This window comes from Adiantum capillus-veneris, chromosome 20 (genome assembly GCF_014529385.1).
Source record: "Adiantum capillus-veneris isolate H3 chromosome 20, ASM1452938v2, whole genome shotgun sequence".
Classification (NCBI taxonomy): Eukaryota; Viridiplantae; Streptophyta; class Polypodiopsida; order Polypodiales; family Pteridaceae; genus Adiantum; species Adiantum capillus-veneris.
The window spans coordinates 152,319,590-152,336,799 of record NC_140950.1 but is presented as its reverse complement, the minus strand read 5'-3'; the positions used below and the strand labels follow the sequence as shown (position 1 = coordinate 152,336,799).

At 46.7% G+C, this 17,210-nt stretch overlaps 2 protein-coding genes across 2 annotated transcripts in view; one reads left to right on the top strand and one right to left on the bottom strand.

Moving 5' to 3' along the window:
• Nucleotides 1-2,275: 2,275 nt before the first annotated feature.
• LOC147433415 (uncharacterized) overlaps nucleotides 2,276-17,210 on the bottom strand; it is a 40,534-nt gene continuing 25,599 nt past the window's right edge. Inside the window, exons 2-8 of the mRNA XM_086492983.1 lie at nucleotides 14,128-14,260; nucleotides 4,368-4,471; nucleotides 4,108-4,279; nucleotides 3,875-4,015; nucleotides 3,639-3,791; nucleotides 2,604-3,535; nucleotides 2,276-2,491 (exon numbers count right to left, since the gene is read on the bottom strand). Coding sequence (XP_086349109.1) covers nucleotides 2,645-3,535; nucleotides 3,639-3,791; nucleotides 3,875-4,015; nucleotides 4,108-4,279; nucleotides 4,368-4,471; nucleotides 14,128-14,260 — 1,594 coding nt within the window. The 3' untranslated portion in view covers nucleotides 2,276-2,491; nucleotides 2,604-2,644. The remainder of the gene's footprint in view (nucleotides 2,492-2,603; nucleotides 3,536-3,638; nucleotides 3,792-3,874; nucleotides 4,016-4,107; nucleotides 4,280-4,367; nucleotides 4,472-14,127; nucleotides 14,261-17,210) is intronic.
• LOC147433416 (uncharacterized) lies at nucleotides 8,278-11,359 on the top strand. Its single transcript, XM_086491763.1, has one exon. The coding sequence runs from the start codon at nucleotides 10,044-10,046 to the stop codon at nucleotides 10,659-10,661; it is 618 nt and encodes a 205-aa protein (XP_086347889.1). The 5' UTR covers nucleotides 8,278-10,043; the 3' UTR covers nucleotides 10,662-11,359.

The window sequence follows — 17,210 nt, the reverse complement described above, 5'->3', positions numbered from 1 at the left end:
GTTGTGAACTCCTTCACATATACTGGCCATGCTTTCATCAGCTGGCTTCTCCTTTTCTCTTTCCACCCTTGACAACAATTCACTTGCCTGGCATCTGATGCCTCCATCACAGCCAACATATAAGTCTTTACCTCACACATGTTGTCTGCACCTGCTACATTTACCATGCTCACCCTTCCCTCACTCCCAAACTAATAGCGTGCTCTTTGTCTTGCTCCTTTTGTTGTTTTACCTTTTCAAGTATGGAAATTTGGTGAGAGCATTCCATAATGAGCTTCACCAAGGGATGCAAAGGGATGGGCTACTTCGAACATTTGCATCGCCATCTTTAACTGTGTTGCTGCTATCTGGGCTGCTTTTGTGACACAATAAGCCCAAGGATGATGATAATATTGATGCAGAGGTTTGTGATCTCTGCGATGCAATCGGCCAAATAGAGGGCAATGATGAGATGAGTTTTCGATGACAATATGGCAAGGTCACCATAATGAAGGCAAAAGAAAAGCAGCAGGGGTTAAAGAAATGGCCATGCAAGGACGAGAAGACACAAAAGCTGCTCAATAGTTTGGACTATGAAATGGTCAAACCATCCGCTGTTTCATGCTGGAAGTGTTTTCGATGATGATGGTGAAGGAGTTTTGCTCTTTTCTTTTCATTATGACGTTTTTTGCCTCCGCCAAGTGATCCACCTTTCCTTCTTCTGCACGCCGGCCTGTGGCTGGCATGGGGGCTAGTACGCTAGAGTTGTAAGCTCCTTGGTTCAGATGCTGCAAGGAAAAGCTGGCGGTAATTGATAGCCTCGATGCCAGCTCGCGATAACAAGTAGTGTCACAAACTGTTGATGTGTCAAGTCACTGAAGAACGGAGCCAACCTTCAGATCACGGCCGAGGGGCCTAAACCCTAAGAAGAACAAGCAACAGCAGAAGGAGTCCTACCAACTTATGGGACCCCGTCCAATGGGGCCCATGTGACATAAAGGCATTAAAAATAAAGCAGAACACACTCAGAAGACTTTGCACAACAAAATATGATGACGTGGCACCTGCACGGACGTTCCACAATTCGTGGCAGATTTAAAAATCCTGAAATTTTAGGGAAGTGTTTTTTTGGGGTCAGCTTTTCATATTTGATGCTTTTAGGCTTTGAGCGTTTAAATATGAGCCTTGGGGACCCTCTCTGGCACTCTTCAATGCGCAGATTGCAGAGGAGGTGCTTCCTGACTGTTGTACTTTGTGAATTAGCAATAATAAAGAAATACCGAAAGGGGCGCCAACGTTTGGGGCCAGTGCTCTCTTGTGGTGGAACTTCGCCACTCCCCGTCTTGTGTCGTGCTCTCTCTCTCTCTCTTCCAGTTCAGTTGTTATTGAAGTGCTAAAAGTCTGTTCAATCTGTTCTTTTGGCACATGGTGCCCGTCTTGTGACAAATAGCCTCATTTTGTGGAAGCTGAACGATAAAACTAGTCAAATGGCCACGATGTAGCCATACGATGCCTCAAATTAAGGGTGGCCAGTAAACCCTGTGGCTCACTCCTAGGCCATCTTTTGAGCAAATCCTTTAGGCTCATCAAGTAATGAGCAGACACTCTCATTGCTGTCAGGTGGAACAAGTTTCTCTCCAGCCATCGTAGACGAGCTTGAATTGGCCATCAAGGGAACCCTGACATCCTTCTTCCACTCAAGTCCAGAGATGAGGGCCACTACATGCCTTCATGAGATTTTCTCTTACATAAATCAGAGATTGGAAATTCCTCTTTGCCCACATAAACATAATTTCATGAACAGTCTCCACCCTATTAAACTGGTCTGCTAATCAGCCATAATTATTGAAGCCTAATGAACCCCGACTTGCTCGAGCTCTCAAAAAAGTGCTGCTATATCCAATCAAGGAAGTTTGGTGTGCCAAACTCAAAAAGTAACTGCTGCTTTAACAAGTAATAGTTGCAAATGCACACTCAGGCCTACCAAACCACCGAGTATACGTAACATTGCAATGCACAAAAATAGCAGCACTAACCTGGCTAAAGAATGGACAAAAAAAACTAGAACTTTTTGAAATTCTAATGAGATTACTAGCTGTATGACCATAGATCGAATATATAAATGGTCACGCAGCTGGCAGAGACTGATAAATTTAGTGAGACACCTCAGCAAAAGACCACACTAGCAAAAATAATTCTCGAGGCTTAAACATAATCAACTTTGATACAGGTCCAGAAATCTATCATACACCTACATGTTAACACCTCCCATACATAAGGAGGCAAGTCTAATGAGAAAAAAGAGGTAATCACTGTGGTTACCAATTATCTACATTCGTAACCTCAAAATGTTGAGGGTCTCTTATACAACAGCAAAGTTGAATACAGGTGAGCACTCTGTAACATAAGAAGAATGCACAGGAAAAGAGTTGTTGTAAACTGACAGCCATGCCCTGACCTCCGATTGTTGTGATGGTACCAGGTTCGCTTTGCCCCTAAAATAATTTAAAATCTGCAGGCACAGCAAAGACTACTGATCCACTGCAACCTCAAAGGAATAGCTTAACAAAGAAGAATATGACAAATAGGAGCTTGCAAGCTTGCTTTCAAGTAGTTGCACATACCTTCTCAAAGGAGCATATAGGCACGTCCCTTTTTACACCAATCAGCGTTTAGATCTCAAGGCCTCAAACCGAGCAGTCAATTCGTCATAATCAGGAAGCTTTGGATGCACACGAGTGTTAATTGAGGTCGTCCTCACAGTTGAGGGTTCATCCTCCCCATTGAATTTTTCTTCAGTTTTAGCATCCCTCGCTTCTGTCTGATCAGAGTCAAATTGGGGAGCGGGAGCGCCTGCTCCGGCAGATTCAAAACTTGTACTTCTAAACCTACTTTTGTCATCAAAATTCCAACTCCCAAAAGATGCACCTGTGCTCCCATCTTGATCATCGAACTTCCCAATTCTAGCACTAGAAGGTACAACAGATTGGCTTCCCATCGATGTGTCATCATCCAAAAAAGTCCTTCGGAAAGGATTTTCAGTTGGAAAGCTACTCACACCTCGAAATTCTTCTCCATCTTCAGGCTCATCAAAGAGAGGCTTTCCATTCGCTGACCTTTTGTTGAAAGTATCAAAGTCTGAACTGTGACGCTTGTCAGGATACCTTGTCTCCAAATCTGATGCTATATCGCCAGTATCATCATCGTCACCGCTGTCTACACTAGACTCTGGTGTTGTTCTCTCAAATTTCTGACTTGCAAGCTGGGCTGCAGCTCTAGCGGCAGCAGCAGCACGTTCTGCCGACTCTGCTGCTGCACGAGCTGCAGCAACAACATCTTTATATCTTTCTGCTCTATTGCTTGAAGAAAGAGTAGCATCTTCACCATCATTACTGCCAAAACTAATCTCCTTGTGGAGAGAATTGAGTGGCGAATACTCATCGTGTCTGTCATTTTGTTCTTGTAAATTCATCGTCTGGGAAGTGGGCTGCTGCTTTACCTGGGGTTCCGATTGTCCAACAACAGGTAACACAAAAGGAATAAACTGTTTCTCACCCTGCACGGTTATCATAGAACTGCCTGAAAAGGTGCATAAACAGAAAGAGAAGAAAAATCCTATCATGCTGCTATCACCACGAACGTGCAACATTTGGACCTACCGTTGAGACCTTGTTAGATTCGAACACGGCCCCCGTTGACTCTTCAAGGTCATTAATTTGATTCTGTCGAACCACTGATTCTACTACACTTGGCTCCTCTGGTGGTATATCCAAGGCCATCTGACTAGCTCCGAGAAAGCGTGTAGGACCCTCCTATTAAACCAAATTACAAGTTATAGCTTGTTCAGTCTTGGTTGATAAACTAAACATGGACATAAGATGGTTTAGAAACTTACGAGTAAATCTTCTGGAGCCTTTAGAAGTTCTGATTCAGTAGCAGAGGGATCCCATCCCACATTGTTTTCTTCCGCTATATCTTTCATCAATTTCAACTTTACCTCTCCAGATGGAGCTCTCACAGAAAGCTTTTCAATGATCTGGCCGTACTCATCCAAACATGAATATTGGTGATCATAAAATAGACAGAAAACAGTTTTAAGACGAGCACTGATGCGAGGGACAACCTTACCAATCTATTCACTCCACAATCTGGCCGCAACTCAGCTGCTGCAACAACAAACTCTTTCCCATACTTCCCAGAAAGAAGATTCCGGACCTGTAGCAGCTCCGGGACATCAGAACATCTTGGAGCAGCAAATATAAGACTCGCAACTGCTTCTCGCAAATCAATCGGACACTGCCTGAAAAAAAAAACAAATGTTCAAGGGTGAGTTACCCAGAAGAACATTTTGCACATAATTACAAACATTGAGGGTGCTGCTGCAGAACCTTTGAGATTCAATGATAGGAAGTCGAACAACAATCAATTCACAGAAGAGTTCGATAACCTCATATGCTGCCATAATGTTTTGTTCCCGATAAATATGTTCCACCTAGTCAAAAGGAATCAATGAATCAACATCATTAATCCGACTGTAACGGGATGCCACCACATGCCAACTGAAAGAACAGACTGGAATAGACTTTTAGCACTTCAATACAACTGAACTGAGAGAGAGAGAGAGAGAGAGAGAGAGAGAGAGAGAGAGAGAGAGAGAGAGAGAGAGTTCACACAAGACACGGAGTGGCGGAGTTCCACTCCCAGACAACATTGGCCCCAAACCCTCGTGCCCCTTTCGGTATTTCTTTATATTGCTCAACAAGCTACAAGCTCTGGGAACTCTACTCTACTTCTCCACCCAGTAGAATGCAAGAGAGGGAACCCACACAGCATATTTAAAGGCCCTTGGCCTGTCCAAAAGCATCTCACATGAAAAGCATCAACTCTAAAAGCTATATGTCCAAAATCTGGTGCCCTATGGGCTGTCCGTACAGCACTGCCATGTTGTCAACTCCCTCCACAAACCGCAGGCCAGTCTGTACAGTCCAACCACATCATCAGCTCTACGCAATTCTTGGGGAATCTACTTTAATTATGCTCTTTTTAGGGTTTAGGGCCCTCGACCATGCTCTACAAGTAGGTAGGGTTAGGATTTAAAGTTCTAACCCCTTTTTATCTTTAGGCACTAAGGCTGGGCTTTGTAAGCTGGCTAAGTCGTCGTCGTCTTCTTCTTCTTCTTCTTTTGTGTTAGGGTTGAGGCCCATCGGCCAAGATCTGCAAGTTGGTTAGGTCTTCAGTGATTGCCACATCAGCAGTTTGTGACATACCCCCCTCTTGAAAGAAAAGTAATCGTCCACGATTAGACTGCAAAAACTCAATCAATTTAGTTTAAAACTTCAAGGGTCATCCGGAGGGTCAATCAGTTTTCCAATTCCGTATCGGAGCTCTTGATATTCTGGTGTAGCAACGTTAGCCATCACACCCACACCGCGCTGATCTTTAAAGGGGTGTCTCGATGCACTAAGATTAAATACGCTAGAAATCTCACCCAATATGGAGCAGATATGGTTGGCACATCACGATGCAAGACAAATGATTACAGATGCAAGTACAGGACATAAAGACATAAACTCTCTAATGAATACTCCCCCTGAGAACTGAGGTTCTAGGCCATGGGAAATTCAAAGGCCACTCTCTCCCATGGCCTGATACAACCAAACGCTCCCCAGACCATAGCCCGCGTCACTTGGAGGTTCCATGTCTCTGTAGGTGGCTGTAGCAGTGTGTCTGTGCCTCTATATCTCCAATAGGTAGTGCCCGAGCTGTCTTTGATCTCGAGAGTGCATGATCTCGCGGAGGGTAGGCTGCCCTTTGAAAAGTGACTCGTATCTCCCTCTAATATATCATCATAAGCATTGCATCTGCAAACTAAGTGCTCCTCACTCTCCACCTCCTCTTTGCATACTCGGCAGACCCTCTCCTCCCTGAGAATGTCATGAGCGCGCCCCGCCTCTATCTTTAGCCTGTGCGATGATACTCTGAGCTGACCAATCGCCACTCGTAAGCTGTATTAGTGTGACATCTTCCGCTGAAGGGAGATGTGATCCAAGTCCGTTTGATGTATAGCTGCCAGAGATCTTGTCGGAGCACTATGTTTCTCTCACTATGTGAGAGATGAACCTAGGGTGAGTCGGAATCATACTGAAAAGGTGGCAGGCTCTCAAGATCAAGGCCATGTGCTCCATACCATGCTCTAACATGTGTGTACCAAGCTCTATCATATCCAGATTCTACTATCTGTATGTATCAATGGTTGCAACTCCTTCCTAAATAAGACTGCTGCTCCCCCTGAGCCTCGTCCTCTGTGCTCTAATCGAGTTTCCTGTCTGCAAGTTGTCTCCCATTTGTATCCGCTGACATGTGGCATAGACTGCCCAGGGGCCTAATGTGTCTCAAAATAGAAGATCATGTCCCTCCCAGTGAAACTATCCTCAAAAGCACCCACATCAAGGCGTAGAGATCCATTGCAATTCCAAGTATCAGCTTTGAGTGTGTCCCCATGGGTCTCGCACCATCACGCGGAGCGCCTCTCCATAATAACCACTCGTCCGTCTCTATAGAAGGCCTAAATCCCTTTCTCTCGGGTTGTCCTTATCTCAATCATAACTTCTTGCATATGAGCAAGCTGTGAGAGTGTGAGGTCATCCCCAAGGAATATCCTTGTCTCTGAGTCACCACAACTCCAGCAAAAACAGTCCCAGACATCTCTGATCCTCATATCCCATGACTCTAGAGAGTGGTCCAAAGCCCTCCCAGACAGGCAGTGAAAGCGGCCTCGTATCTCATAGTAAAATGGGCAGTGGCATGTATAGTGCAACTCTGTCTCTGGCTTCATGTGACATAGGGGACATGTCCTAACCTCTGCTGGTACTCCGCTGTACCTACCAGTCTCGACTTGAAGCTGGTGTGAGGATGTGCGTATCTGGCCAATAGCGCATCGTATCCCATGAGATAAGTGGGTGTCCATGTATCTAGGCCTTGTCACAAAACCATCCTCAATGAGCTGGAGAAGATGCTCTCTATAGAAAGCCATCTTCGTGCCTAGTTCTTGTGCCGGCTGTATCTAGGTCCTCCTCGTGTCAAGCTGAGTTAGGTCCTAGCAAATGAGCCTGGTGATCTCAGATTGTGTAAGAGTCAGAGAGGGTGCATCCAATGAGTATTGGAAAGGGGGAAATCTATCCATGCTGAACCCATTGTCCCTGAAACCATGATGTCATCTCCCCATACCAGCATGTTGTATCTCCCTGCATAGCTAACTGTCGAGAGGAATCAAGTGCTAAGCGGGCATATATATCTCTCGGGAGGTCCCATAAGCGGTGTATAAAGGAGATTGATTTGGTGAGCGCCTCAAACACTAGTGGTTTGGGTTGGGGGGGGGGGGGGGGGGGGGGGCAGCTAGCTCTCCTCGAATAATGTCGTGGTACTGAAGCCTTGGCTCTCATGAGTCGCAAGATCATAGAGACCAAAGGCTTCTCCATGTCTCTCCAGCCATCAGTGCGACCCGACCTCCCATGATGGTCCAAAGAGGGCCCCAATATCTGGACACCATAGAGCAATGCGGAGGCCACCAGGGTGTCAAAAAGCCAGAGCTTCGTCCGAGGCTCCTGAAACTGTGAACACATCCTCTCCAATCCCCCCAATGTTGCATAGGCTCTAGTCAGTCTTGTCTCTGCTGCTCTCTTAATGAGAATGCTGGTTCACTAAACACCACCCCCACGTAGGTGTAAGCATCTGTATACTCCATTGTCTCATGGCCATACGTGAATGTGGGTGCTGCCTTCTTGATCCACAATGGGGTGGTGTTAAAGTTTAAACACCATAACCTTGGTTTTACCAAGGTTGACAGACAAACCACTGTCGTGGCCAAACCTATGCAATGCGTCCAAGTGACGCTGCATCCCCTCTAGAGAGTCGGAGATCAACACAATATCATCAGCATATAGCAATAGTGGAATCCATGTCCCTGCCATTTGTGCCCCTCTATCACCATGTCTCTCAATATAGTCAAAAACCCCATCCACATACATACCAAATAGAGTAGGGGAGAGCCTCAAAGCAGGCAGCCCTACTTCACCCGATAATGGAGTGAATCAATGTAGATAGCCACTCTGGAGTGCGTACATGCCCCACTACTGATCTGTGTAATGCCATGATTCCCCAAACCAACTCTCTGGGTACTCCCATCTCCTACAGTCTGCGCATCAATCTAGCTCTAGGCACTATGTCAAAAGTTTTGCGAAAATCCACAAAACTACAATCGTCTCCCATGTGATCTGCCCTCCTCAATAATGGCTCTTTGGGGTAGAGAGAGAGAGAGAGAGAGAGAGAGAGAGAGAGAGAGAGAGAGAAATGAAATGAAATGTTATATTAACGTCTTCAAAAGGCCAAAGTGACCTATGAGACCAGAAAGTTACAATGTGGTGGATCTGATACAAAGTCAGAGTAACAAGATGACAAAATGACAAAATAAAATACTATGGAATCCTAAACTACTAGGTGTGGACTCAGCAGCTAAACAGCTAGCTGGGATAGCTAGATCATAGGAGATCTAGCATCGGTCGCTGGCGGATCTCATCAATCTCCTCCATGGTAGTAGTCCGACCGGGCGTCGCGCATGTCGAGCCAAAGTGACCCGAATCCTCTGATGCAGCCTCCGTCGATACTGTGTAGTCCTCCGCAGTCATGGGCGTCTGGATCTCCCCAGCTCAGTCGCTCGGTCAATCAGTATGCCTCTGGTGTAAAGCGACGGGCTCTGCTGTGGTAGTAACTCCTCCAGGTGTCCAGTGGCAGCTCTAAAGAAGTCTGTGATCTGTCTCTGAGACTGGCTAGCCTCTCCTCTCATCAGGCTCTCTCTGTGTTTGCGTAGCTCGAGCAAAAACAAACCCAGGTATCTCTGATCCTCGTACCGCATGACTCTAGAGAATGGTCCAAAGCCCTCTCTGAACAAGCAATGGAAGCGACCTCATATCTCGTAGTAGACGGGGCAATGGCATGTGTAGTGCAACTCTGTCTCAGGCTCGATGTCACACAAGGGGCATGTCCTGGCCTCTGTTGGTACTCCGCTGTATCTCCCAATCTCGATCCGCAGTTGGTGTGAAGATGTGCGTATCCGGCCAATTTACGATCATATCCCGTGAGACAAGTGGGTGTCCATGTATCTGGGCCTCGTCACAAAACCATCCTCCATAAGCTGGAGGAGATGCTCTCTGTAGAAAGCCATCTTCGTGCCTAGCTCCTGTGCTGGCTGTATCCATGTCCTCTTGGTGTCTAGCTGAGTCAAGTCGTGGCGAATGAGCCTGGTGATCTCGGACTGTGTAAGAGTCAGAGAGGGCGCATCCAGTGAGTACTGGAAGGGGGGCAATCTGTCTATGCTGAACCCATGCGCCCAAAACCATGATATCATCTCCCCGTACCAGCATGTTGTATCTCCCTGCATGGCTAACTGTCGAAAGGACTCAAGTGCAAGGCGTGCATATCTGTCTTTGGGAAGTTCCATTCACCACAGGTACTTGAACCGGGCCAGACCCCGCTGGGGCTGTTTCTCTTATCTTTGGACGTGCTATGCTCTCTGCACCCTGCGGGGTATCCTACTGTTCGCAGGTAGTCTCAACCCAAGGGGTTGCGTGGTGTAGGCGGACAGCTTCGGACAGCTTCAGATTCGAGACAGCGGGCGCAAGGCCCTCCATTATCTTGTGCTTCATGTTTGATGCCCGCAGTGGGCTGTGGTTATGCATTTACCCGCTGTGGGTTATGGATCACTGACTCTCCGCCTGGTCTCAGCTGAGCCATAGTGTCGAGACATTTTTTGAGGTTTCGGCTAGTCTCTCGAGTGGGACTCAAGCCCACATTTTGGTATGCCAGGAAGGGTGAGCCGTGGTGCTCCGAACCTGAACTCCTTTTTGGTAGAGCCGTGTTGGCTCCCCGAGTCGAGGTGAGTTACCCCCCACTTGCAGACTACCTATTGAGCTAGATTGATTGGTGTCGCCTGCCACTATAGACCCGGCCCTAGTTTGCTCTTGGGTTCCTGTTGAGCCCGTGTTCAGTGTATTGTGCCCCCTTATGCTATGCATGCACCTGGGGCTATACCCGCATCGCCAATGGAGGCCATGAGCGCTTCGCCAGTGGAGGCCATGATCATTTTGCCAGTATGTAAGCCCCATACGAAGGCAACTTTTGCGCTTACAAACAAGCGGATAACACAAATGGAAAGGGAGATGAAAGAATGGAAAGCAGAGACGGAGGGATGGTGGAAAGAGAAGGCCAACCTTCTTCAAATGTTTCTCAATGAAGGCGCGCAATGGAAGGAGAAAGAGGACTTGCACGCAGAGCTACAAGCATTTAAGGAGGATTCACAAGCACTTAGAGAAGAGGTCACAGCCCTCAAGCGAGAGCTTGCGGATAGAGTAAGTAGTGGACTGGAAGAAGGGGAATTTCAGCCCTCGGTGATAGACGAGATCAAGGTCATCAAGGAGCAGGTACGGATGATCACAGAGGAGGAGAAACAGAAGGTGGTAAAGACGTCTTCGTGGATGGATGTGATCATGAAGACGCAGAAGAAGGCGGATGAGGCCGAGAAATGGATAGAAGTCGCTAAGAAAGGGAAGATGGAAAGAAACCACATCCGTCCCCACTCCTACAATCATCAACATGACTCTAGAAGAAGAGCAACGAAGGAAAGCTAGAGCCTTGCATATAAGAGTAACCGGTCTAAAAGACCAAGATGATGTGGAAGGGGAAGTTGAAGAACTTCTCCGCATGATGAGTAGTGAGGCTACTCATACAAAGGCATGGAGGGTAGGGAAGAAGACACAAGGCAATGGGGAGACTTCAAAAGAGAGAGCTTTAATCATCCGTTTCCCATCCATGGAAGCAAAGGACTTCTTAAAGAAGCGCCCTACACTAAAGAAAACGGGCATATTCCTTGGAGATGACCTCACTCTCACACAGCTTGCGCATATGAGAGAGGTAATGCCAGAGATTCAAGCGGCAAGGGAGAAGGGAAAGACGGCCTTCTACAAAGATGGCCGGGTGGTGATTGTAGAGCGGCGCTCCACATGACGGTGCGAGACCTATGGGACCACACTCAAAGTTGCCACCTGGAATTGTAATGGATCTATGAGCCTTGATGTGGGTGCATTTGAGGATAGTTTTACGGGAAGAGACATCGTCTTCTACTCTGAGACACATCAGGCCCCGGGGCAATCTATGCCTCACATTAGTGGATATAGATGGGAGACAGCCTGTAGACAGGAGACACGATCAGAGCACAGAGGACGGGGCTCAGGAGGAGTGGCAGTGTTTTTCAGGGAGGAGTTGCAGCCATTGATACATATAGCCCGCAGGGATGAGCAAGCTAGGTACATGTGGGTGAGATTGAGAGTAGAGACGGGCAGATATCTTTACATTGCTATTTGCTACTTTCCCCTGAGTACGTCAGTTTATGCACCACCCAGAGGACAGTCCCTCCCTTCTCTATTCTGGATGATGACATATGGGAGTTCTCTAGAGATGGTGACATCATCATTCTAGGGGATTTCAATGCTAGGACTGCCCATCATCAGACAGTATTTTATGATACTTTAGAGGAGATGCTGAGAGAGTTGGATGTTGCAGAGACGGGCCTATCCAGACTATCACAGGATGGAGAACACACTGAGTATGGACGACACTTCATAGACATGGGGACTGCACATGGATTGGCCATCTTGAATGGCCTACAGAGATTTCCCGCTGCCGGGGGTTTTACATGCTTTCCACATAGACATGGAGCCAGCACAGTGGATTATGTCATGGCACAGCCGAGCCTCATCTCTAGTATCCAGGACCTCACGGTTGGACCTAGACCTATTGGTGTAGCAGTGGATCATGCTCTTGTGTCGCTGACCATTTCTTTTCAGTTTAGTGCAGCACACAAGCTACGGGCAGCAGCCCCTACTCGCTACACCTTCACGCGGGAGACGGACTCTGTATACGTAGATGGGATCTACAGGAGGAGCTTACTACTATACCGACACAGACACTACATGATGCAGCAGCAGAGGCATACCCACATACCCAGCCTGAGCAAAGACCCCGTTCGGGGAGCATGCCCCAGAACAGCTGGTATGATGAGGAATGCCGGGACACTAGAGCTAGACTTCAGAGCGAGGTGCTTTTGGGGGACATCACTCACAGGCAGTCACAAATTGACTTCCGACGCCTAGTGCGGCGGAAGAATAGGGCATTCTTGGCTCACTAGAGCAGGATCTATACCAGCTATTCTTGAGTCACGACTCACGTGAGGCATGGAGGCTCTTTCATGAGCACACCCCCCCCCCCTGCCATCACTTCTATAGAGGCTTGGGGCCAATATGCATCATCTTTGTACACAGTTCCCGAGCAGCCTCCCCTTCCCGACCCCCCTGATCCATGCCCACACACATGTGCTTTTTTCACCGCTGAGATGGTGAGGAAGGCCATTGACAGGATGAGGACTGGGAGAGCATATGATCATGATGGCTTAGTGGCTGAGCATTTCACGCATGCCAGAGATTTACTAGCAGAGCTTCTAGCAGTTATGTTTAACCGTTTAACCGTGCCATGTGTGAGGGCTTGCCTAATACTTGGAGCCTATCTACTATTGTACCTATCTTCAAGTCGGGAGATCCTATGGAGCCTGGGAACTATCGCACTATCATGATTGGACACACATTGGCACGGTTGTACGCATCTATTCTTGAGCAGCAGTTGAGTAGATGGACAAAGAGGGAGGGGATACGCGCAGCCAGGCAGGCAAGTTTCAGGAGGGGTTTTTCTACTCTTGACCATATCTTGACACTCAGAGCCATCATTGAGGAGGGCAGATCGCGTGGGGGACGGATCTATTGTAGCTTTGTGGATTTCCGCAAATTTGACACAGTGCCCACAGCTAGATTGATGCGCAAATTACAGCAGATGGGAGTACCCAAAGAGCTCATTTGGGGGGTCATGGCATTATACAGGTCAGTAGTGGGGCATGTACGCACCCCAGAGGGTCTATCCACACCGTTTTACTCCACTATTGGGGTGAAGCAGGGCTGCCCGCTCTCTCCTACTCTATTTGGTATGTATGTAGATGAGGTTTCTAGCTACATTGAGAGAGATGGTGATAGAGGTGCACAGCTGGCAGGGACATATATTCCACTATTGTTATATGCTGATGATATTGTGTTGATCTCCGACTCTCCGGAGGGGATGCAACGTCACTTGGATGCTTTGCATAAGTTTGCCCAGGAAAGTGGTTTGTCCGTCAACCTTGGTAAAACCAAGGTCATGGTATTTAATACCACCCCACAGTGGATCAAGAGGTCAGCACCCGCCTTCACATACGGCCAGGAGAAGGTGGAGTATACAGATGCTTACACTTACCTTGGAGTGGTTTTTAGTGGGCCGGCATTTTCATTGAGGAGGGCAGCAAAGACTAGATTGACCAGAGCTCATGCACCATTGGGTAGATTGGAAAGGATGTGTTCACAGGTTCAGTTTCAGGAGCCTCGGACGAAGCTCTGGCTCTTTGACACTTTGGTGGCTTCTGCATTGCTTTATGGAGCTGAGATTTGGGGACCTTCACTGGATCATCACGGGAGGACAGGCCACAGTGATGGATGGGGGGACATGGAGAAGCCTCTGGTCTCTATGATCTCGCGGCTCATTAGAGCCAAGGCTTCAGTACCACGTGCTATTGTACGAGCAGAGCTAGCTGCCCCCCCACTGGTGGTTGAGTCGCTCACCAGATCTGTCTCCTTAATACACCACATGTGTAAAAGAGGATATTCAGGAACTTGAAGAGAGCCACCCCATATCTTGGCTATGTCCCGAAACCAGCTGCTGCTAACTAGCACTAGCAGTTTACAGCATTTTCCAACATCATAAGTAATAAAACAAGTAAAATGATAAATTCATATATACCAAAAGATCTGAATAGCAAAACACACAAATCTGTGTTTGCGTTTTCTACACATTCTGACCTAATTTGCATTCATACCCACACAGCTTTAAGCTCTTTCCTTTGCATTGTGCAGTCATATTTCTATCTCCATGACCTACATAATGCGAGTCACTTGGCTACTAAATAAACGATGCTTCTGAATTCAACAAAGTGTTACATGTAAAAGCCAGACAAAATTTTACCCGAATGCGAGCGCTTGGCTCTTGATTTGTTTGCAAAAGTTGCGCCAATTCTCTCTTCATTTGCTTCAGCTGAATATCCCTCTTGTTCCTCAGCAATTTGATGCGTGATACTGCAAGGCGCAATGAGGTTTTGCTGAAAAAGAAGTAAAAAAAGACATTCAGGGGAAATAAGATATCTTTGGAAAAGTCTCTTAATAAAAAAGAAATGACATTTTACAAGGCAAAAGGAGCTTTTGTGAGATATATCACAACAGATATCAGACACAGCAAATATCAAGCATAGATAATGGGCCTACATAATGGCAACATCTTTCAGTGCCATTGGAGTAAAATGGTGACTGTGGCAGGGGAACAATATGCCTGCGGACTATACACTGGAAGACTTTAAACTTTACTCTGCTGTAGGAGTCGGAGAGCTTGATTGACCATTCTGCAGCAGTCTTTGGAATTTTATGACGTCAGCAGAGGCTAGAAACATCCTCATTATAAGGTGGTCATATTTACAACCGTCCACGGGTCTAGAGAAAGCCTAGAGTGCATGAAGCCCATTGTCATACTAAGAAGAAAGTTCACACAAATAAAAAGGCCATAATATTTTTTCTCAAATGAAACTAGCCACAGAAGCCATTACAAAAAGTCATTAGCTATTAAGAATGTTTTGGTCAAGATCTTCCATACCATCCCCATGCAAAGCAGATTACCTACAATGTTTGGTTCTCTCCAAATCATTTTTTAAAGGCAGTTCTTATTTTTTTGCTGTTAAGCTTTAAACCACTCTTTTTGGCTGAACTTTACAGTTTTTTTTATGTTCTTGCTCCCCTCTCCGTTTCTACGTCCTTGCATTACACAAGCCCACATGCTACGATTTATCCCTTTTTTAACGAAGCATGTCTGATTTCTTACAAGAGCATCTGCAAGAACCACGCAAAGGCGATGGGAATGTATGGGAATACCAGGCACCTGCTCTAATTATAAGCCTAATTCTATATGCAGAAGATACAGTAGGAATAGTCTTGGTCCATATGTTTAATAGAGCCATCTTTGAGGGTTTTCCAGCTCGTGGACTGATAACACTATTGTGCCTTCGCTTAAGTGTGGGGATCCTACTATTTCTCATAATTATTGGTCTATCATGATCGGCCACTATCTGGCCAAAATTATTGGATCCATCTTGGAGCATGAACTTCATCATTGGACCAAGAGGTATGGACATAGACTGAAAATGCTAGTGTCTTCAAGAGTCACACCACCTTGGACCATACAGGAGAATATATTGTTATTTTGTGGATATTCACAAAGCGGTTTGACACCACATAACTTGTGAAGAAATTGCTAGATATTGGTGTGCCCAAGGAGATGCAATGGGGTGTATAGACAATCAGTAGTAGCCAGAAGAGTAGTGCTCCAGGGGATCTTTCGAGTGTACTGAGGAGTCGTGACAAACTACTAACAAGGCACCAGATGATATGGTGGCTATACAAACAGATGATATGGCAGCTGTACGACTTGATGGCATGATGGCGCGTTTTATGGCGGATTTTTCCAAGCTGTACAACATAACAATGGAAATTGCTGAAGTGGCAACCACATTGCAACTTTTCACGAATAGCCCCACGTAAGTTTGTTGTTTGGCACTCGTTGCTTTTTATGAGCCAGTTGTAAACAGCATATGCTTTTCATTGCTTTTGGGCCAACAGCATATGCTTTTCATTGCTTTTGGGCCAAGGACGCCAATTGTAAGATAGATTATGTGAGTGGTAGGAGGAGTTTGCACCTCACTCACAATGTCACGTGACACATCCGGTTGCACACAGCATGATCATCGAAATTCCCATCAGAATCCATTAGCATCAGTTAGGGGAATTTTCCAGTGCATTTAGCCTATTTTCCTATTTATTGGTATTTTCACTTATTATTTTTAAGTGACTTTCCAACAAAAGTAGGTAGGGCAATTTTGCTAAGTTAATATATAAGCAAACCCAAGTTAGCACTTTCTGGCAGAAGAGGCAGTAGGAGCTTGTAGCGCGGATAACGTGTCGTGCTCTCTACAGTGGGTGGTCCTCAGTGCAATGTGCGTGACAATCTCACTCAAACAGACTAAATCTCCCTCAACAGATGAACAGAAAGGAAACAATAGACGTCAACAGAGCTCGCAAAGACACAACAGCAGACCAGAACATATGACTCGACTATCTCAAAGAATGATACAAACTCTGGCATGGCAGCACACTCAGCTCCAACCCAGGACTCTCAAGTACAATGGGGGTGTTGAGGCTCAGATGTGCCGGGATGGGGTAGACGTGCTCTGTGTAAAGACCCACTCTAGACGACTACTACGTACAAAGATAATGCCATTGGCCCAAAACGACTACTCATATGTACAATCATCAAGAGCCACCAACGGCTCATAAAGAACATCATCTAAGTCTATCCCCACTCGGTGGCGGTGGTGACCTGGCCACGATGTCCACTAGACCACCCTGCCACGTGTCTCTGCCCAAGTGTGAACCGACCAGACCAAAGACCAACTGACCAAAGCCCAACTGTAAACTACTGTCATATGAAAGTGAAAGTGACACTGTAGTAGGCTACAGGTTGCCCGCCACAAGACCGCTGCCCGTCCCGGAGAGCGGAACTGAAGAACTGAAATATCAACGATCTACTGTTGGTGGTCGGATGATGGAGGAGGAGGTGGAGGAGGCTGATAGTAAGGTGGGTAAGGAGATGGAGGCCAAGTGTATGGTGAGGGGTAGTGGCCATGAGGAGGGTACATAGGGTATGGAGTAGCCACCCCATGAGCAGCAGGCTGCATCATGTGAGACGGTTGAGGGTGAGTAGGTGGAGCTGGTGGAAACCCAGGAAAAGACTGCGCAGGCTGCGAGGGTGGAACAGGTTGTTGGAATCCCGGGAAGCCGTAGAAGTGCTGAGGAAAGGATGGAGACTTGGAGGGGGAGGCCATAGAGGGACCCTGAAATTGTGATGAGACCGATCCTATTGGTTTAGACTCCATTTTGGTAGGATTTGCTTTCTCTGCTATTTGAGAATCCCCTAAATGTGCTTTGGAAACGTCCGTCCGAGTCGGT